Source organism: Bradysia coprophila, unplaced genomic scaffold (genome assembly GCF_014529535.1).
Source record: "Bradysia coprophila strain Holo2 unplaced genomic scaffold, BU_Bcop_v1 contig_232, whole genome shotgun sequence".
Lineage (NCBI taxonomy): Eukaryota > Metazoa > Arthropoda > Insecta > Diptera > Sciaridae > Bradysia > Bradysia coprophila.
Window position 1 is genome coordinate 15,531,963 of NW_023503493.1, and position 23,912 is coordinate 15,555,874.

At 33.0% G+C, this 23,912-nt stretch overlaps 1 protein-coding gene across 12 annotated transcripts in view; it reads right to left on the bottom strand.

Annotated features, from left to right (window-relative positions):
- Positions 1-2,171: 2,171 nt before the first annotated feature.
- LOC119076960 (rap1 GTPase-activating protein 1) overlaps positions 2,172-23,912 on the bottom strand; it is a 194,821-nt gene continuing 173,080 nt past the window's right edge. For 6 of the 12 annotated variants that reach the window (XM_037184039.1, XM_037184043.1, XM_037184042.1 and 3 more), the window contains 5 exons: positions 5,069-5,957; positions 4,327-5,009; positions 4,038-4,239; positions 3,675-3,922; positions 2,172-2,854 (listed from right to left, as the gene is read on the bottom strand). In XM_037184039.1, coding sequence (XP_037039934.1) covers positions 2,702-2,854; positions 3,675-3,922; positions 4,038-4,239; positions 4,327-5,009; positions 5,069-5,957 — 2,175 coding nt within the window. In that variant the 3' untranslated portion in view covers positions 2,172-2,701. Of the gene's footprint in view, positions 2,855-3,674; positions 3,923-4,037; positions 4,240-4,326; positions 5,010-5,068; positions 5,958-18,350; positions 18,423-23,912 lie in introns of all 12 variants that reach the window. The other 6 variants (XM_037184041.1, XM_037184044.1, XM_037184047.1 and 3 more) reach the window with 2 other exon arrangements.

Consider the following 23,912-nt stretch of genomic DNA (forward strand, 5'->3'; position numbering starts at 1 on the left):
GGGTATGGGTAATTGGTGGGCATAATTTGATAATCGATAGCAAATTCAATCGGACGCGATGATTTTTATTTGAGTCGTTGTTTCTAACGTGATTTGAAGGGTCGCATCATTGGTCGATGTATGCGCCGAGGTGCGCTTTGTGAATTCGAATAATGAAACTTTTGGATTACAGCGAATGAAAATTTTGAATCGCAGCGCAAAGTTTTAAGAAACGATGTGGCAATTAAGTTCACTGGACGGATTTATAAAAAGTGGGGTGCACTGGGGTGCACTGGGGTGCATTTATCAAAAGTGTGGTGCACTGATAGGGGACTGGGGTGCACTTTTCCTCCGACTTTGTATGTTAAAAAAGGCTCTGATGTGAGGTGTCGTTGAAGAGCTTAGTTCAACCTCTTTCGTGACAACCTATTTCAGAAACAAAAACATTGAACTAGCACGAATGATAAATTTTTAAATTTCATAAAGATTTTCGGATTTGTGCAGCACTTTAAAATGCAAATTTTCTTGACATTTTTCACACAATTTTCAAAAACTCTTTTGTTATAAATTCCTAACGAAACGGTGAGTTAGATAACGATTAATTTGACCTAGGTCATGATCGATCTACTGTCCGATGTTTCACTTCAAAATTGAGAAGTTTTTCGCGGAGAGATTTCTATTTTGATTGACCGGGAAGTGTACAACACTGATTCTTTTCAAATTCGAATTAATAGTACTGTAAGCCTTTCCGCACATTTTGTGGCTCACCTATCGGAAAATGATTCCATTCTATAAATGTTTGAAAAATCAAGTGGTATTAAGGGAGATGTAAGTAATGCTCTACTCAAAAATAGCTCAGGTGGTATCCTTGAAACATAAATTTTACAAAACGTTCTTCTAGAAAATGATCTGATGGTCATGAAACACTTTGTGCTTTTTGGATAAAAATTAAAATTGTGTAATCGATCCACCCTAATAAGCAACTGGACAAAATAAAATAAAACGACAGGCGAATAATTTTCAATAATTTATTTTGTTATTTAATTTGTATCTTTCATTGATTTATCTTATTTAATTGTAATATATATATAATTCTGTTCCAATCTTTGATGAAGTTCAATGTTAATTTATATATATAAATAGAAAATTTACAAGTTTAACTAGTTAAAGGTTCTTTTTCTCTTAAACAAATCAACCTAAAAATTAACAATTTCATAGATTTTATGTGTAAAAAAAGGGTTAAACAAAATTGATGTAGTCGTTTAGGTTAATTTTCATTTATTTTTTAATAGAGTTTTTTCATTTATTTTTGTAATTAATTAAATTAAAGTTAAACTCTATGTAGGTTTCACTTAATAGCGCTCTATAATTCATTCGTCTCCGATTTAATTTGCTTCGATTTTTATTGTGGACTCAAATAATTTTTTTTATCAAAATTTTGTTTCGTTTTCATTTTTCAGTGAGATTTTTTTAGTTTGAAATTTGTAATATTTTTCAGAAAATTATCATGATTTCAAATGTCCTCATCAGTATAACTGGTTCGTAAAAATTTGTTCTGCACACGAGAAAAATGCAGCTCCTTGTCGCTGTGATAAATTTGGTCGGTTCTTAAAAACCTCTGCTCATAAAAAATTTAAATTATTTTTTTTTGTTTAAATATTAAACATTCATTTCAGAGTTTCACTTTTTCTTTTAAATTTGATTTTCGATTTTTTTTTTATTTAACAAAAACTTTCATCAAATTAAAATGTTCTTCTTCTTCTTTAAAAAAAGGGGGAGGAATGTTAACTTTGGTATCATTTTTTTGTAATTGTCCATTCGTAGTGGATATTATAAGAGGTGTTAATAAATATTGAGAGTAAAATTAAGTTAAGAGAAGGTGGAGGATTAAAACAAAAAAAAATATTTTTTTTTATTATTAAACACATCAGTGCAATATATGCAGGTGCGATGATTTTCTCTCCAAATAAATTTTTTTATTGCACAAAATGACATTTTCGTTTCAATCGTCGCCTTTTTCTTCTCCTATAAATCATGTAAAAATTTCATTTGTAAATAATTTATTTAAAAAGAAAGAAACAAGTGAAAAGAATAAAAAAAACAAATTTTTTACAAAGATTGGAGAATATTGTGTAATTTTGGTACCATTTTTTCCATCTATTTCTCTGGTTACGGTTAAATGTTTTCTTTTCTGTATTATAGATGTAAGAGACGTCTTTCTCAAAAACGTACATTTTGGTTTTATATTTTCTTAATTTCATATTTACATTTAAAAAACATTTAATTGACATTCATCTTTTTTTTAAGTAGTTTTTTTTTTTGTTATCTCATATCAACATCTACCATAATGCTGTAGCTGTAGCTGTAGCAAGTCAGTGCAATTTTTGTTTTCTACATTTTAATAAATTTTTTTTTTGAAACTTTCTTCTTCTTTGTAATAATCTTCTCTAACAATGATTTAGTAAGCCATTTTGTTTTTTGTAAAAGTAAATCAATTTAGGCTCATTGAATAATATGTATGTGTCTGGTGCCTGTGTGTGTATATAAATGTGCTGCATCAACATTGAACATCTATAAAAATATAATGTGACATTTTTCATTAATTTTTCTTTCATTTTCATTTTCTTTTATCTTAAAATAGCCTGGTTGTGAAGACATTTATTTTGGATAAATATTTTTTATAAATGTTGTGCGGCTGAATTCAAAAACTGTCTTGTTTCGTCTACATCGGAATTGAATGTGATGTTGAACCATTCGGTGGCATGTATTCCTTCAGTAAATCACGTAGCCTTAGAATTTCTTTGCCGGCTGCAGCCAGATCTCCTTGTAGCGATAGTTCACGTTCACGTAAACGTTTTATGTCGCGCTGACATGTCTGTAGGACAAAATGTTTCGTCAATTTTCATTCATTTTGTTGGAATTGGATGTGGATGGAGGTTTTGGTATTTTAGTTGCGTCGGCTACGCAAGCTTTATCGTAGGTGCAAAATGAGTTGATTTCTTTCCCATATATTAGGTTTCCCCAAAAAATGTACATTTTATGTGCTTTTGCACATAAAAAGTGCATAAAAATGCACATTTAATGTGATTGTGTCAATCTGGGTTTGATTTTTAAACCGAAATTTACCAGTACTGGGGCCTGCTGTATCTTGCTTCATTAGCTTCAGTTCTTTAGAGTCATTTTTTTGAATACTTTCTCACGAATAGGTCGAATGATTGGTAAACAAAAATAAAACATCTCTCCAGCAAACTAACTTCGTTTTGACGATGTCAAAATACCACCGTATTTCTTTGAGGACAATTTGACAATTGACAATTTGGGTCATGGGGACAATACTGAGAAATAGTATTTGAAATTAGTATGACTGTAAAATGCGAGTACTTCTTCTATAAACTAGCAAACAAACTAACTCACGAAAATTTAAAATCTGATGAAAAATGATATTGTAATCTTATATGAACTCATTCAATTTGAATTTGAAATTACGAAATTTAACAATCTTTTAGAAACGAATAGTCATCTGTTATAGACAAAAACGATAAAAACAATCGATAACCGCAGGCTAGTGTTCTCTTATATAGCGAAATGTATTAGTCAAACTAAATAAGTACAAGATTTGTAATCTAAGGCTAAACGATATTTTCAACAAAAGAAGTAACAGATTCATAAATATATAAAAACGTTAAGCTACTCACCACATTCTGTCGTAGCAGATCTAACTTATCACATTTTAATCGAGTCACTTCCTGTCTCAGTCCATCAATTTGCATTCCGGCTTCTGAAGACGGCATACCCGCACCAATACTCTGACCATGAGCCCCGATCCCATTGCTGCCATCCAAGCACAATGAACATGCCTTCGTCGTTGCTTCGGCCGATGACATCGATTCCAATCCAGTATCACTGTCTATGTAAGTAGCACCCGCATCTATATTCGGAAACACTTGCGAATAAGTTGAATGTTAAAAGAGAGTCCGTTTCCATGAGCAAAATTTTAAACGAAAACAAAATGGAAACTCAAGAATAAAAAACGAAATAAAAATGGAAAATTAAATTACCGATGGGATCCAAATCAACGCTGTTCAGACTGGAATCGTCACTCGTTTCAGACATGGTGGCGGCTATTGGTCCATTGTTATTATTGTTGTTGTTGTTGTTCAAACTTAGTGGACCGCGAGACGTAATATCGGGTGACGATGCTGCAGAATCATTTTGAGACTTCTTCGAGCTGCTCGATGTTTTTGAATTTGATCGTGCCATCTGAAAGTAAATTGAACGCACTGGTTACAAACCTGGACTATTGATTGGTTATCACAATTTTGATTGGTTTTCTGAAAGCCAACTTACATTGACATTATTCACATCGACGAGACCCGACTCTTTGTGCTTTTTCTTTCCATTTTCAAGTGTTCCATTCGGATCATTCGGTTGCGATCGGACTCTGGCTATTAGCGCCTTCTTGACTGTGTCAATAAATCGAGAACCAGCCGTACTGCTATCCGATTTGGGTGTATCAGGAGCTGGTGACGTAGCACCACCAACCAAATCAGCACCCAAAAAATCTCGAGTCTTCTCTTTAAGTTCCTCGACCAAATTCATTAGCAGCGAAGATCTGGTGCGCAATTCTAATTTTGCAAATTTCTCCGCTTTGTAACACGCATTCTCGGCATTTATCAATTTCGTCAATAAGAATTCCTTAAATTCCGGACCTTTTCGGAATACTGAAGGATTTGGTAGAGTGGGTCCAAAAAATGGAACATCATCGCGAGCGGTGACAGATACTTTGTACCTTGTGTTGGGTGAATTTGCGTCGAGTGGCTGAACGACAATGAATGCGTGCAAAAAGTGACTGGCAATCATGTCCGGTGAAAATGGTGTGTTCGATTCTTGAAACACAATAGCCACAATATCGTTGCCAATATGTCGCTTCCTTTGTAATTGCTGTGGATCGCCATCGGTGTACGGTAGCATTGTCGACACATGAAACATGACCTCACGTTCTTTAAATACTTCGTAAATTGCTAGATCACCTGAAAGTGATAGTCGGTATTAGGGACAATTATCACTAAGACTGAATTTCAATACCAACCTGTGTGACCGTTTTGAATATCCAAGCCACCTCTGTAGCCCTTGTGATCCTTCAACTGTATCTTATCACCTAATACTTCCAAAAACTCCTCAAACGCCGGTGAAGTGTTATTGTTGCCAAACAACTCTTCTTCGGTGGTCTGACCGAACCTCTGGTACAAAACACCAAATTTAAATGTCGAAACCAAAACATGTTCGTCATAGCTGGCAATCAAAGCTGATGTCTTCGGACATAATACTGGCATAAAGTTATCCACATTGATTTGATCGTTTAGTAACCTGGCCATTTTAACCGGTGAGGGATTCGGTGCAAGACACGACAATGGGATTATTTCGTGCATTGTTCCAGTTTTAAGTCTCAACAATATTCGAACATGCTCTTGATTAGCCACATTCTCGTTTTTAATAGATAGCAGAACTGGTCCCAAAACATCATCATGTCCAACCAAATTTGAATGTTCACGGGTAACGAAAAATCGTCGATAACATTTGGCTGTGTCATCGGTTTCGAATTTAGCACGCCAAGCCCCATGTGGTAGCACCGCATTGCCGCGTGAATCGAACGCACATTCGTGATCTGTGCCATCCAGCCAATATCCCGTATTTGGTAACACAATCATGGGATACGGACCGGATCTGGACAGAGTGTCTTCAAGTACACGCTGTGATGCTGGAATCGTCGATATAATGGATGATGAATGCGAGCTGACTGATGATTGTGAATGGTATTGATGGCCATTGGACAAGTGATGGTTTAACTGGGGTGAGGCTGGAGTCGATCCGGAATTTGTACTAAGTGAATGCCGTAAATTACGTGAGGTTGTGTTTTGGTGTGAGTTATTTGGTTCGTGTGATGCATGTAAATTGGGCACTCGTTCTTCACGTGAACCCTGAAAGGAGAAATGGAAAAAAATGAGATTTTCGGTACGTATTTTATCTCATAAATTGTAAGACAAAAAATTCGGGTCGGTCAAGGCGTAAAATTTGTTTTTGGTCAGTATTTCAGTCCAGTAACATTGATCAAGATTACACAATGAAAATTTATATTTTGTTATCCATAACAAGACTCCATTCGTCAAATGGCGATTCATTAAAATAAAATTGAAAACGTCTTTTATAAACTATTCGCATCGATTCTGAAAAGCCAACTTTTTTTTTGGATATTGCGAGCCAAATACGTTTTGTGAACAAAAGAAAATTCAATTCCAATTCCAACGCAAACAATTTCTATACCTGACTTTCGAAGTCTCTTTTTTTAATGGATTTATTGTTTGTGTCTTGTATGTTTACTTGGCATTCAAATTACATCCAAGGACAAAACTTCCATAAAGTTCAATATTGAAAAAATAGTGAACGAACAAAAAAATAAATTGTAAAAGAATATCGTGTGTATGTATGTTGTATGTACCTACAATTACATACTTCGCGACTCCACTAATGTAACAAGACAAAAAACGACCATTCTATAGTTTCGCGTCCATATTTTATGTGTGGTACTTTAATCGATTGAAATAATTCCCTCAAAATAATTACACGAGTCCATTGTCTCAGGGCCCTAATTTGTTATATCTACAAATCCCACGATTAAAACGAAATTTTCGTTAATTTTTTATTACCTCGCAGAATATTCTTAATTGAGTAAAACTCTCATAGCTGTCCAAAAATTAACGAAGCGAAAACGTTTTCAGGAAAACTTAATAAATTTATTCCGTATAATTAACGACCATTTATTATCTTCACCTGTTAGGGCTTTTCAGTTATCCCATAGGCACATTATAATACCAAACGAAACATTTTTAATGCACATATGTGTAATGTTTGAAAAATGAATGTGAAAAGCAGACCTGTTTCTCTTTCACATCGAAAATTCTATTTGTTGAATAATTTTGATGCATCAGTTCCATATGTTATTTCTGGATGGGGATTTTTTTTTGTGTGTGTGAACACATAGATGCACAACTTGCCAACTTGTTCACAGCATTTACATTTTGAGATATTTCAGGAAATTTTACTTATATTGAAGCAGATCCGTTTTATCAATAAATGGAACATTGTAGAGGTAAGCGTGGAAACAAAAATGGAAACTTCTACCCTAATTGTTGATATTATGATGAACCTGCTAAGAAAAAAATCAACAGTCGATGCGAATATTATTCGCAAACTATTCGGAATTTAAGTTCTCACAATTCTTCTTAAAATTCATAAAAATTTCTTTTAAAAATCCTAAAAATTCAAAAATTAAATTCTCAAAAATTCCTAAAGTTCCTGAGAACTCTTAAAAATTCTTAAAATATTGCAAATAACAAGCCATGAATCTCAGTCCGGACCTGGTCGGTCGGACAGCAAAAATCTGACAATAGCAAAAATACGCAAGATTTAATTCTGAATAAATGAGATATAAAAGTTCCAGTGAAAAAAATGCAATAAAATTGTATAATTCAATCTGAACAAAGTAAAGTGTGTGAAAATGTACTATTGTCAGTAGACCGTAACATATTATAGTGTAGTGCGGTTAACAACATCGGGTATATGTAACATAATAAAGATCCCCTCATCATTCACATTGTATATTACACGTACATTGCCATTATGCTACTTGAATAGGTAAGCTCCATACGTATTATAGCCGTATATCGTCTTAATTATATGGATATTTCTTGTAAAAGGAGTGATAAGTCTCAATGAGCGGAGTGTTTGGGAATGGTATGTATTTATGCGTTGGTTGTTACTAATGTATTTATGAGCAAAACAATAGATTATCCCATGAGTGACAGACTCCGCAACGAAATAAAACCTTTAATGTGCTCAATTAAAACAGTTTTCGAGAATATTCGTCGCAGTATTTCCATCAGATCGTTAATAATGCAAATTGTTACATGGTATCGTTGTGTATCATCGTTGAACATTCTTTCCCGATATATCTGCATGGATGGGATTATGGAGAACAAGAGTGAACGATAACACATTCACAATTAGAACTGCGCAGACTATTTGTGAAAAAGAGCTGGTTAGCACAGGGCCTATTTTTGAAAAAAAAAATGGAAATTTTTCTTAAAATTTCCCAAAAATTGCCAAAAATTTTCAAAAACTGCGAACTCAATTTTTCCATAATTTTGAACGGTTATGGCAACTCCTGAACTCAGCCTTGCGTTTTAGCTGACTCTCAATTATTTTGTTTCATTCTTGACACTATCAGCTTTCAAATGAAGTCAAGCATGATTAATTTGTAAGATGAGAGCATCAGTAATCAAACAAAATCATTGAGAGCCGGCTAAAACACAAAGCTGAGCTCAGTAGTTGCCACAACCGTTCGAAATGATTCGGTTTTTTTACGTTAGTTTTTGGAAATTTTTGGCAAAAAAATTTCCAAAAATATGCCCTGGGTTGGAATAGAAAGAAAACTGAAAATAAGCCACAACGCAATGGGATTCATCAATTAGAAATTACGTGATTGCCGGATTAGCCGTAACAACCAAATTTAATTCACTAATTGACCAAACTAAAAAAAGCATTCCGGTATAACAGCATGATTAAATGTTTAATTTATTGCAAATTACTTCAGCTGAATGGAATGAGCTACCTAACCTACTCTACGGTAAAAGACACAATGATACTATTGATATAACCGACTTAGCTGAGGTACAATGGTTTCAGTCTTAATGAAATTGAATGAAGAAAGTTTGTCCAGTTTTACGAGTATTAATCGAAATCAACCGTTTTTTTTTTCGTGTGATGAAGCTATCTGAACTCTCGGTTTATTTGTTCGCAAATTCAAACTGGTTTTCATTGATTTAAAGTACCAGAAAAAAGTTGACTCATTTTATAATTTTAATTTATTAGAAGAAACCAACCGAACGACTTACATTGTGTTTGTATACACTCGTTTATTACCTCTCTCGTTTGCCTTTAATAACAACAACGTCTTAATTAAATGCAAAAACATGAAGTTCATGTGTATTTGCAATATATTTTTTTTGCACTACAGCAAAAAAGGCACTCCCTGCTGTAGCAGTTTGCTTTCGAATAACAGAGCATTATATTTTGTGACCATCGATAGCAACAAATAAAAAAAATTGTTTATCCACAAATCATAATGGCCGATCTGTTAGCATATGATTCATATCTCTCTCGGCTTGATTTACCCAATTTACAATTGCTTCCACCGTAATAAAAAATTTATTTACAGAAACTTGCGACTGACTTTCAAATAATCCGAGGTTGTTTTTGTTTGCATTACGACACAACCGAATGCATTATATACTTTGGAATGGGCTTCTATTGGAGCAGTCATAGTGCTGGAGGTATGATCGCTAATTTATATACATATATATATATATATTGGTGTTAGCACGAACTGATTGACGCCAATCAAATATTTGCAGCACGATATGTGCGTTGCGTTTTGCAATTTGAATTGACGCGAAATGTCTTAATCAGCAAATCATAATAGTCAACGCATGTCGTCTAGATTGTTAGTATGAGTGGTATGATTGAAGGTCCGCAGTAATTATAATTATTCCATGTAGGAAGGTAATTAATGGCAATATATTGCAATTTAAAATTAAAATTCGAAACGAAAAAAAATCATCGTCGAAGGAAACTGAAAATTTCTCTTTGATACCCAAGCTAATACTCATATTCGCTTTTTTGTTGTTGTTGTTTCGGTTGTTGTTGTCAGTAAAACGTGACATATACAAAAAGTGGGAAAGGAACACTCATCTGTCGATATGTAATAATTCCACACTTCACTTTGATGAATAATAACTACCAAATTCTAGAAACACACTTTTCGTTTTTCCTAATGAGTTTTATCGACATGGAAGGTGTTATGATTGGATGTCGTTGATACAAATAATTTCGCTGATGGAGTACGTCATTATTTGCCAGTGAAGTACAGACCGATAATAGCTACTATTATGTGGCGCCAAGGGCATAATAAAAAAGTAATTCATCAATGAATTCATAAAACTGACCTTGGCTTGGTAGCCGAATGACGGAGAACTTAAAATAAAAGGTTAAGCTAACATCAAAATGCCATCTCAGCAATTAATCACACCAAAAAAAAAACCATTTTATCGATCAATTTTTCTTTTGTGTATGCGAAATATAGCAGAGCCTATAAGTATATATGTTATGAAGTTACATTATTTGCATATTATATAGAACTAAATGAGAAACTAGTAGTTGAAGACAGTGTCACCGTGTCACCTTGTTTTTTTTTTACATATTGGTAGAATATTTTGCGTAGTTTCAATGGAACATAGCTTCTAATTCCCTTGACAATGGATTGTGTCAACCGAAGAGGTGAATCACTCGTACATTGAATTCGAAGGTCAAATTTTGTATATAGCGCACATCAATTTTCCGAAAGAAAAAAACCAACAACAAAATTTCTCATCAAAAATACATGGAAAATTAGTACCCATATGTAGAACAATATCGACATACCATAACTACAGTGGGTAAAATCGTTGAGAATTCAACATTTGTCAGACCTAAAATTTCGATTAAATTCGAAAACATATGTTGTGCAAGGTGATAATGCCACAATCGAGTTAGAAAATTATATATGTGAGTAATGTATGACATAATCAGGATATATATTATACATCGGTATTATTAGTCAGGTGGTTTCGTTTCGTTACCAATGGTACACTAATCTGCAACGAATTTCGTTTTTCATGTTTCAAAATGTGTATACAGAACTGTTTCAAAATATGTACAGAACTGCTTATAAATGTACAGAAATACTATCGCCAGTGGGCAACTGTATGTGGTTTTAAACAAAAAAAAAACATATTTTCTTTTATACAAAAACGTAATAATTGTCCAACCGTGCAACCCGGGTATGTGTTCAAAGCTAATGCACAGATGTATGCCAGCACATGTTGGTAGTTTTGATGTTCGATAATCTTTTTCATTTTCGTTAATTTTTGTTTTTTCCATAACATTTTATGTTGAAAGCAGTCCAGTCACAACAGTTTAAATTTCCGGTTGGAATGATATAATCCCCCTTGAATTTGTGAATTTAATTATTTTGACGGTTTACAATTCCATAGCAAAGAATTTTATTTTTGATAAAATTCTGGTTGAGAGAATTCAGAAATAGCCTTAAAACCACGGACATTCTGCGCAGAATGTAAAACTTCAAAGTGGTCGATTGTGGTCATCGATTTGAAGCTACTAGAAGTTGTCTTAATAACAAGCTAATATTCGACATCAGAATTTACCGTCACAAACACAATGAATAACCAAATGTTGATGTCTTAATAATAAAATCCATTTTCTATGTGTAAAGGTCGACGCCATATGGTTACAACCTTAAAGGTCGCAGGGCCACCCATTTCCTTCTATGTAAACTATCAGCGAAATGAAACAATAATGTGTAAGGATATGAACACACAATCTAAATGCCATAAAAATGGTACCATATTATCCATTTCACTGACTTATATATCGTACGAAATTCCTTACTTTTATGGCCTAGAGTCATGGCAAAGTCGTAAAAACAGCGAGTGAAATAGATTCTTACGAACGCAAGAAATTCATTTAAGAAACGTTCGCATCTAACGAATTCAATAACTTATGAAAGTGGATGGTGTGACGATTCTTCAATCTCTATTTGGCTGTTGCGTGCGAACCCATAATTCGAGAATTACAAATGGCAACCGAAATATATATTGTAATGAAGCCCTCCACCTTAACATTTATGTGATTACTATGAGAATCTATGTGAAACAGTTCCGTATGCTAAGTAATGTCCTAATATAAATATCGCTCAACAGGAAAATCTATTGAGAATTTTTCCATTGGTGATGTGTATTCCCTATCCCACATTCAATTTTCGAACTTATCTTGTCTTCTTCGTCTTTATTTTGCCATTTTCAACACCACCCAATCAGTAAATAAAATTTTTTTGTCTTACGTTATTTCCATATCGTAGTTTCAACATTTTAGCATATTGGTTTTCACACGAGCGTTCGTAGTGGGTGACTTTCAAGGTCTTTCTGTGTCGATGGGATGAATAACGATATCACTTTTCGTGTAATGTGCGGGGATTTTGTGGAATGTGGTGATTTGCGTTGGAATTCAGAACGAGGGTTTGTTTTTATTTGGTTCAGCTAGACACTCATTAGCATTGAACTTTGTTGCGTGATATTTTCGTGTTTCAATGTTCTAATTTTGTGGGGAAAGTGATTTAAAAGGAAATTAATATTTTATTAGACTAATGGCTACCAAGGCCACTTTTTACGTTATAATTTGTTTATAGAATAAATGAATGGTTGGATTTATCGTAGCACTAACCGAGCATATGCAGTACATATTAATAATATGATATTAAACACAACACAAAAATAAACAAAATCCCAGAGAAAAGCTTCTTATAAATGAAGACCGACATTCAAATTAAAGAAAGTGTTTGACGATTTGTCAAATGTTTATTTTAATTTTATTGGCTTTGATAACCATCACTTCACCAACAACTTAATACACAGTTCGTATAACTACACAGCCATTAAAATAAAATCTTGGAGAGACATAAAATTGAGCTTAATTTAAGACGTGATAATGAATATAAAACTTCCACCGTGTGTCGTCGTGTATTAGCTGCAACGATGGACAAAAAAATGTTTTTTTTTTTATTTACCTTATCCCCTTAATTTTTTACTTATGTTAAAGTATCACAAGGTGCAACAAGAAAAAATCCAGTTGCATTTGAGTTTAATGTGGTTCAAAGAATACATTTAAATGCACTGCGTATGTTATTCTCTCATGACTTCGACAAAAAATGTCTAAAAACAACGATTACATGGCAACGTGTTAAAACCACATGTTCAACGCCATGAAAAAAATGGTATGAAAAATGTTCCATTAAATATTGGTGTGATGATTTTGTAGCACTTTGGCTGGTATTTTTGCACCGTAATATAAATATCAGAAAGGCAAATGTATACGAGAATTATTTATAAACGTGGAATTGATGTTTATACCTTAACACTGGCAAAAATAGTAGCACATTACAACCAAACCAATTTTAGAAAATAAATTTTCCGCAAACGAAATCCTGCAAATCTTTTACTCCCTTTCAGAAGACAGGAAGAGAAATTCTTTAATATTCTGCTGCATCATCATATATATATTACACACAAGACCTCCTTGCTATTATAACACCGAAATAAATGGCTCCCATATAGCGCAATATTTAACGTGTGGCATATATCAAAGATATGGAAAACTTTTGACTCTCAAAATATTTAAATGAACAAGTTCTCGTGTTTGAAAAGTTTTCACTTGCTAAGCACTTGGGAAGTCAGACAGTTCACCAAACATGTAAGACTTACATTTCTTGATTCTCCATCCACGATTTAGTTCATCAGAAAAATAATTTTATTTTTTCTTGCGAGAAATATAAGGAAAAAACCCCAAATAAGTTGGCTGAACTACATAATGATAATAAATCAACCTGACCAACTTATGTGACCACTTTGCTTTGACATAAAGATATTTATGTACGAAATGTGTTTCGGTAATAACGACGAATTCTGAAGGAAACCCTATGCTATTATAATGTGAACCGACACTAATCTACTATCCATTAACTTTCATTTTGATGTAACTACGACGCTCATTTCTTCAGAATGTATGTGCGTATTTTCTATGAAGGAAAAGTTGTTACATCGATCGAGTGCAATTTAACTTTCCTTGGTCAACATGTTTTTAAGAAACATCCCTTCGATTTTCACCTTTCAGAAACGGCTAATTTTGTCTGTTATCGACAGCAAATGACAAAAAAGCCTACGGTAACAGTGCTTTTAGTAAAATGTATGTTGAAACAAATGATGCAATAGATTTTATGTCAACAGACAATATGTTGAACAAAAGAAGTAACAGATTCGGTGATTCAAAAAAGTCAACAAAAGTGAAGGTTCAAGACATGAAGCAGTCGGTATTACACAGTACTTGAAAGAGTACTCAACCAAATATTTTTCAAGGTAATTACTTAACATAGTGCACCACGAAGGAAGAGAGAGTATAAATTAAAAACGTCCTAAGCGACACTTTTGTTTTTAAAACTTTTTTGTCGTAATTTATTAATGTGAGTTACTGCGTTATAGGGAAGCTAACGATGTGAGTGACTTATGGATGATGTGTTGTGAAATGGAAACTCGAATAAATTTTTTGTTTTGAATTTTGTTGTTATGCTGCGTTTGAATTATACCTTCGTCATTAAATTTGTTTGTGTTTTACTCTGGAATAAAAAATATTCACCGAACCGTTGCTTCTAACTCTTTTTTTTAAATGTATATTCCACTCCAGTGAGAACAACGACAAAAATGCGTTCCTCTTAAAACTCTACTTTTCCGTGACATGAAAATTACTTATAAAATGTGACACTATATAGCATGAAAATATAAAATATAAAAGTAAAAACTTACAGATTTGTTTTCGGTCTAGTATAGCGAAACGAACAGAAAAAAATAAAAATAAAACAAACAACAAACTCATAAATTTCGAAATAAAATATCTAGAAGTTCGTGCCCATTTAATGATTATTTTCGTTTTTATGGGTTTTCTTCGAAGTTTTCCGGCGAAACTGAATTCCTAACAACACAACAAATAATATAATCGCTTTATAGACGACCTTGAATATTTGTTTAACGTTTTTTTTTATTCAAAAAGTTTTACTTTTATAGTACCGTTAATGGTAAATTCATCAATTGTTTTTATCAGAAGATGGATCCATTTTTAGATAAAAACAACAGAATACTTTCGGCCCACGCTTAATGTTAAATGAAAATATTGTAAATGAAATTGTGCTCATTTCTGGTTATAACTGATCATTCATTCATTCATCAATTTCTTCTTTGACTTTTCGATATTATAACCAGGTCATGTTTATGCACATTAAGATGTGACGGATGCACACGCAGCACGTTTTTGTAGTTCTGACTAGTGAAATTAAAATTTCACTTGCAAAATTAAATTATTATGGACAACTCGATGGACAGCAATATCAGGCAAAGATTTGAAATTTCTTGATCCTTGAATAGACACTGATAAATATTACATCTGATTTGACTTTGATGATCAACGAGCGTTTTTTTGTCTGGCCTCATGCACGAAGATGATATGTCTTAGAACTAATGAAGTAAAAGATTTTCAACTAAACACTATAGCTTCAAAAATGGAAGCAACAGATTTGATAAAGAGAGCGGTGAGAAGAGTTTAGTGTTGTTTCGGGACACTAATAGAACTATTTAAGGTTGTGCGCTGAATCACGTGAATTGAAGAAAATAAATTGTGCTCTGCTTTTTAAACTGCTAACACATTGTAACAGTAAAAAACATGCACAATTCTTAACTAATTATAATTAACAAAAATGTGCAATACTGAACAAGCTATCAAAATTAAATTACGAACATTGACTTCAACCAAAATTTTAATTTTTATTTTATTTTATGTTCAGTCTCGAAACAATTATAATAAATTGTTCATTATAAGCGCACGTCCAACCACACAACATGTACAAAATATCGCTTTCTTTAAAATCTTTCGAAAAATTGGAATAAAAAATAATAATGAGGACAGTCGATGACGTCAATGCATACGAAAAAAAAATAATAACAACAAATTTCGTCACTATCAACATGAAAAGAGATATTTAAACATAGAATCACAAATTACAAAATGTTAATTTCCGATTTACACGCCAATAGACAATGTAAGTATACAACGGGATGAACGACAAATTTGTCTGGCTTGAATGTGCAGAAAGAATATCGGTCGTTAATCGATTTAAGCACAGAAGCTTTCAATTGAGAGTGAATATTGGCATTCGAGTCGGTATCGGTTTATTGTTTGAGAATTAGATGGAAAATTAGGTGATTGTAATGATGATGTGTTCTATCTCGCCACGATTGAATTGGCTTTATTATTTATCATTCCAATAACACTTTTAACGTCAAAACAGTCAGGATGCAAAAGATCTAATGCGTAAAACATATGTTTAATTCAGTCGAACCGAATGTGAAAACGACATTAAATTGGCAGACAGACTGTGCAAACACAAATTGTAAGTTAAAAGAGTACAATGTCTGGACCACAGATCATTTATTTAAATGATCTGTGGTCTGGACCATCTAAAAAAACGTTTTTTTGCACTTTGTGAAATATTCTCAAGTTCAAATTAATAAGTGAACGTTCGACGGTTGCCTCGTGCCATATAATTTGTGGGAGACACGAATGTTCTTATTGATCTTAACGGTTTCCGTGAAAGAGTGAAACACGACTTTACGGTCAGGCCCAATATTGGCAAAAAGTTTCTCTAAATTCAGATCTAGCAACTTCACTAAGGCAAGAGACTCCTCTCAAAGTATCCACCAGGAACATCACCAGTTTATAAATAAGCAATGTTCTCACTCAGTGTAACTAGTAGAATTACTCTGCTGAAAAACGTCACGTAACAGTTGCTAAATAAGTCATTTCACTTTGCATACATATGTGTCTAGTACATTCGTACCATGATGTCCCTATGATGCAAGCTAATTTAACAGTTTTCGAGTTTCTAACATCAAATTTATTATAAATGTGCTAAGTGACAGTTATGAACAGAGAAACTTTCTGTATAGCAACTTGACTGTTGACACAGTAAATGACGCCACACAAAACGATTTAAAATGATTCTGATGTTACCGATAGTTAGCAAGAATATACATTCATTTAGTGCGCTTGCCAAAATTTGTTTATATTTTCTGCCACAACATTTTCATTCATTTTATATAACATTGTCGAAATGAGGTTGATGAACTGACTATTGAGTAATAAAAGAAAAATTTAATTTTGTGTGTACACAAAAGCGAATTGGAACAAACATTTAATGGTAATTTCAATCGAAAGATATGCCTTGATTTTTAATGAACGGGCATTGTATATAATGGGAGAGAATTGCAACTATGAATCTGAATTATTCGGATTTAATGCATTTGGGTTGATTGGAGGAGACGAACATTTCGATTCGAATGAAACATCGAATTTGAATAAAAATATTTAAAACGAATAAACGAGCTGAATATTAAAAACTTTATTATTTCGTACAACATTTTGTTCGATGGAAAATCGAAAAACCGAGTCTAATAACAGCATAACACAACATTTTAAATGTAATGATAATCAACTCAACGAATCAAACTATATATCCACCATCACGCATTTGAATTTTATATAAATACTCAAGTTCACAAAACCGTTAACAAACAGTAGAACAGAAATCATAAATTTAAAGTTACATCCAATAAACGTGAACGTAAAATTATTTAACAAAATTATTAGCACTAGAAATGACTAGCTATTTTAGATTTACACTCTTCTGTGTGAATAGACCTTTTTTCAGTGTTCTTTTCTCTTCATTTTTTTTTTGTATTCATGTTTAGAAGATGTTGCCGTTGCGCCATGAAAATGCAGTAAAATTGCAACAAAATTCAATTATTTTTGCATTTTCTTTTATAACTTAAAAAAAGGGTATATACATAAGCATAACGTAGCATTTTATTTAAATATTTAAACTGTGTAAAAGTTCTTCAATTTTTCTACACTTTTATGAGACGGATGGTGATATAGTGATCCTCACTTGTTCTTAACGTCAGCCATAAAAGTGTATGTATATACATTTTCAGTACTAACCTATGAATTGCAAGCATGGGAAAAATATAACTCTTATTATATGGCTCATAAATTGGACTTTAAAACGGTGAGTTTGGGTTACGGACGAAAATGAATACATAAAATAAAAGTTTTTATTTTTTTTTGTTGCGAAAGAAAAGTTCTCATCTCATTTTTTTCCCTCTTGATAATTTTCAAAGACTGCACAATGTGCACTGTACATCCGTGCTATAATGTTAAGTGTTGCACGAATTTTCGTTATATTAATTAAATGAGTTAAAAATTATATTCTGTCAACGTCGTTAAGCGAATATGGATAGAAAAAGGGAGGCGAGTGGGTGCACACAATATTCGATAATTTGCATTTCTGATGTAATGACAAATTGTGAGTTACACACTTGGTATACCTTAAGAGAAACTTCAAAGTCAGAACGAAGTGCAATTAGCACCAGCAACGATGTATGTCAAATTAGAACATCGAATAGTTTTCATAAAAAAGAAAAATTATTCTCAAGTCGATAAAACTTGGAAAAGAGATGCTTGAACGAAGTGGTATGTAGCTCGATATCGTTGAAAAATAATGAGTTATTTTAATGAAAATACGTTCGTTGATACAAAAATACCTTGTTGAAGCATATCATCATCGCTTTTATGTTGTTTACATACGAATATTGTATTGAATGTGAGTAACATACCTGGAATAGAAAAGAAATGAATTTGTTAAAAATTTTGAATAATTTGTCAATAAATTAAGCGAATGAACAGTTTCTTATATCTCAAATTCATATCGATATAACGATCTAAAGTAGAAATATATTTCATTTAAATATAAAGGAAAGTGGCTGCACCTCAGTCAAATACATTCACATCACACATAGAAAACGCATAGAGCATAAATGTAAGGTTTCTTTTCATAAGACTCGGAACACGACGATTACATCTGAGCTGAACATCAAAATGAATGACCTTGCTCAGATTCGTAGAATAAGAACCGGAATCAGTTTTACGTTATGTAGAAACCCTACCTGGTCGCACCTGATTACTAAATTATTGATATGTTTTAGATCAAATCAGGTTCGGGTTTACCTGTAGAGTGAATCTCTAGTATCCTTTCAGTGAACTTATTCTAATTGAATGAAACCGGAGGAAGTAAAGATTTACATTTTACACGGATCCAAATCTACTTAATAATCCTGTCTGGCTTACGCTAATGAAATTCAGCTTTTTTCTATTATAAAAAATGGATTCAAAAGCCATTTCTTGATTACTAAAAATCTTAAATCAAATTTCTCCAAATGTCTGTAAACCGAACGGTTTTGCATATATTTCCCATTTGTACAAAAAAGTACAATATTGTCGTAAGTGAACAACCAAAGAAAATAACAATTCCTTCCACTCATAATGCGATTTTCGTTTCGTCTTTAAAACGTCTCAACAATAGAACATAAAATCTGCTTTCGGTTTACCTAAACAAAACTGTGAAGACTCTTTTGCATCAACAAAAACGAAAAGCTGTAGCTCTTGGCAATTTATTAAAATATATAAATACCGAAACCAAACAATTAAGTCACACAAAAAAGAGCTGTTTTTATTAGGTTATGCTAATTTGCCAGTCTATTATTAAATGTTACCTACCTTTTTTTCTCATTTCATGAAATGAATTTAAAAACCGCACATTATCATTTTGCTGTTTGAATTGAATTAAAGTCACAATATTGTCTAAACCAGCTGAGAGCGAGAGAGAAAAGATGTGAATTATAAATTCTCTATTATTCTAATTAAATTTTGCGTTGTGTGTTGTGCTATAAATGTTAGGCGAGGCATTTGGTATGGATAGAAACGACGTCGAATTGCGAAATGTTATTATCATAATTATCATTAATGATTAACCAAACATCCACATGCCACAATATGGATATATGTCTATGTCTGTCTATATATATAATGCTCGATGTACATTGTAATGGTTAAAGTATAATATTTATTCAGATAAAGACACGTCAAAAAGTTATTACCAACTCCTATGGCATTATAATAGTACATTGCATTCGCCAGCTTGCTAGCACACATGAAATTCTCTTGCACAATCCAAAAAAAAACTTTTGAAATGAAAATAAAATTCTTAATTTTTCCAGCCAACGTATTATATACAATGATTTATGAATCATTGTCTTTATACGACAGTTTGTTTAATGCATGTCTAATTGTCTGCGTACATATATGTTATGATCAATGATCACGGTAATGATAAATGAAAAATCTCAACGACATTCGTTTGTGGCTCGGTTTGTGCATAAAATGAAATATTTATTACTTCACTTTACATGTTAAACATCCGGTACTTCTTTTTTGGATTTTTCTTTATACTCTCCACAGTTGACTGAAATTTTATGAGAATGTGTATAATTTAACTGCATTGATTTTGACTCAACGTACCCAAGCGTTTGCGTCTTTTAATTAAGTTTCTCGGAATTGAAATAAAATGAAGATTTTCGTATAATTTTCAGGCAGTCAAGTAAAGTTTATGAGTTAGGTTGCAGTATTCTCAACATATGCTAATAAAGTTTAGGACTTCAACAAGGGTGAAAGACAGCAGCTATTCCACATAAGGTATTTGTCAAGTTAGCTACATACCCAAAACTAATCCTCTGAAAATCAATTTGTTTCAGCCTCGATTTTACTCTATATGCCAGTAAATCATCAGATGGCAAGGCTATATACATAGCACCGTACCGAACACACTCTAATTTATGCGTACGTCTTCTTGTTAAACGTTCTCAAATTCGCATACGAAAATATGGTTAAAACAATGGAAATGGATGATTTATCTACGGAAGACTAAAGCAACAGACTAATTATCCCACGTGTTTATTTCAAATAATAAATAAAATACAAAAAAAATGAACAGAAGAAAATTAATGAGAAAACCTCAAGAACAAAAAAGACAACCAAAACAATGTCGCTGAGGTTTTTTTTTTGTTCGTATTTCATGCGATTAAATTACTAAATAAAAGGAATGAATGTCGTGCCAGGTTGTATTTAAACTACCACAGTGTGTTCGCTTGATTTCTTAATGGTGTGGTAATGTAAGTTTTGATTGAGATTGATTATTATAATTATAGGATTCTTGAATGCAATGAAGAAAAAAAATCGAATATATTCCGAACAGGACATTGATATCACATGCTTTCTCCGTATGGATTATACATTGTGTTTAAGACAGGTTAAGGTCTTTTAAATTCATTATTAATTGAACATTCCATTCTGTATATGCGCAATAGCTTGAACGGAAAATAATTATGTGACCCTCTGCCTGACCTCTCACACCCTCTTTTCTACCGGCATACAAACTATGCCACCCTGTGTTTCGTTCAATTTAATCGCTGTCATAATATCCAACTATCAACGCAAACGTATTAATTAGAGTCGGCGCTCTCTCATTAACTATCTTCCTTACCTATTTATTCTATTGATTGACTTTTGCTCGTAACGCCTTGACCATTAAATAGTTTTTATTTATGCGAATGCTAAACTGTTACAACGGCGATCAATCAACTCTCCTTTCGTTTTGCATAAAGCCATCTCTTTTGAATAATAATTTAGATTTCTCGACTTTTTTCTTAATCTGTTTGGTACAATTTCTAGTTAAGGCCATCATATTAACAGTTTATTTATGGCTTAAATTCGCTGCCTACACTTGAATTATAGATTTTTTTTCTACTTCAAAATTCAGTGAAAGTCATAGAAACTAGTGTACTGGCATGCAGATGCTGAGGGAATTCTTTGTTGTTCGTAGACATTGTATGTATGTCTGAGAAAGTGGAGGATGTGATTATAATAGAGTTAAATTGCAAGCGACGTTAGAAGTAAAGTCTATAATTTATAGTCGGTAATGGGTGCGGTTTGAAAAATAATAAAGAATCGATAATCATGGTTCTTTCGTCAATATCAATGAGCTGTAACATTTTCGATGTTTGGCGAATTAATTGACTCTTGGGTTGAATTAGATGTGTTGCCTAAACTTAATAAAATCATGCATTTGCAGCTGTAGCAAAATGTACATAAATTCGTTCCCATATCAATCGTCCGAAAATTAGATTTTCAATTTCCAAGAATATTAAAAGAATGCACAGCCAAACGTACAACATTGAGCTACAAAATGTTTGTTGTTTCATAAACCGTTTTTCTGCTGACAAGAACTAATACGTTTCTCATCTCAATAAGAACACAGCAAAAAGGCGAATATTACGAAAAAGGTTGCCAAAACAAATGGAAAGTGTCGAAGACACTTTGAAATACAATTTTCTCAATATATCTTTTTTCCTTTGCAACGTCCAACATCTTACATTGACAGAGGCGCCGTTTACTGACAAGAAAAATATCTCCTGTGGCGTTTGACCTTTTAACATATGTGTGGGAACGATGTGTGTGGCGCAACGTTGTAGATTAAAAATTTTCCGTTTGGCAGAAATTTTTGTAAACAAAATATAACAATTAGATTAAAATGGAAAAAACAAACAAATTTTTTATAAGTTTATGCTCTCAAGGGGACAGTACACTATGTGTAGCATCCGTGTAGCTATCCCACAAGAGAATAGCATTTCTCCAGTTCACCAAACTACGAAGGTCAAATTTCATTTGAAATGCAAATATTTCGTGAATATTTTGTGTTTCATGAAAAAGTTCAACAAATAGCAAACCATTACTACAGCAATTGAAAAGGTACACATATTGGAACTCCCTAACGTCTTTGACGAATCTAAAAAAACCAAATGAACACACAACAGACCGAGTGAGCAAACAGAAGCAGAAAATAAAAATTAAATTATGTTTTCACAAAGGAACCAATATTGCATAGAAAATCAACAATCTCCGAAGAATTCGACATGAAATGACCATTAAATAAATCGATTTAATTGTTACCAGTCATGAGAGCCGCCAACTTTCAGCCGCCAAAAAACGGCGGCTAAGGGCTAAAACTGCCGCCGCCGCCGCCGAGGTTTTAAGAAGGCTAGACACGGCTAGCCGCCGTCGGCCGCCGCCAGATGGTTAGGTCGGCTGACTCGGCGGCTAAAGGAAATTATAAGTAATAAGAATGGTATTTTTTCTTCATAAATATTAAACACCAAATATCAACTACCATACCAAATAAGTAGTTGATTTAAAAAAGATAATCTTTTTTATTTACCTGTTGTTGATTATGATCATAATAATATTGCATCATAAACTTTTGAAAAAAGCGCTAAAATTTGTGAAGAAAACGGAAAGCAAAAATGCATATTGCGATGCCGTCACTTAAAACCTTACCCGTACGCTGCAATCTTCTGCCTATTGCATTGTAACAGTATAATTTTTTAATTGTTAAAATCAATCGGTATCGGTATCTAATTGTATGTGTGTCATATGTGTTTCATCTTTGATTTGGTTGTTAATAAAAAATGAGTTTCGCTCTTCAGTTTGGTGTCGTTAAAAGTGTTTAAATTTAAATAAATTGAATCGAATTTAAAAAAAAAGGATTTTCGATGATTTAGTGCCCTGTAGTGCCCTAAAAACATTTACGAATTGGAGTCAGACATTCGAAAAATTGAAACGATAATTTTAAAAAGTGAAGACAAAGACTTAGTTCGGTTGTGTAATCAATTGAAAATCAAACTTTGTGGTAGAAGAGATTTTTTCCAAATTCAATACGCAAATATTCAGTACAATATCCGAAATCATAGAAAGGATAAATTTGAAGAGTATAACATCGAAAAATTTTGAATTCCTCGAAGTCCTTTGTCGTGCTTATTATTTCAAGGTCAGTGAATAATTGTTTGAAACAAAAAATTGCTTTTTCAGTGGTCAGTGTATAAAAAATAATTTTCACTTTGACATTTAAAGGAAAGTTTGAAGCATTCACTATGGCTACTTCGGATGAACCTGAGAATTTTGTTTACGACGAAAAACTGTCCGTAACAGTGTGCAATGTTAAAGAAGGTGAAAATGCGTCGATTAAGAATTACTTTGGGTTCCTGATCCGATCAGCCGCCGCCAGCCGACTTTTTCACCGGCGGCTACTCCTGGACGCCGCCAGACTTTTACTAACGGCTTAGCCTGTATAGCCGCCAGCCGCCAGTCTTTTTTAGTTCGGCGGACGCCGCCGACGATTTTTTGTCGGCTCTCATGACTGATTGTTACGAGAAATT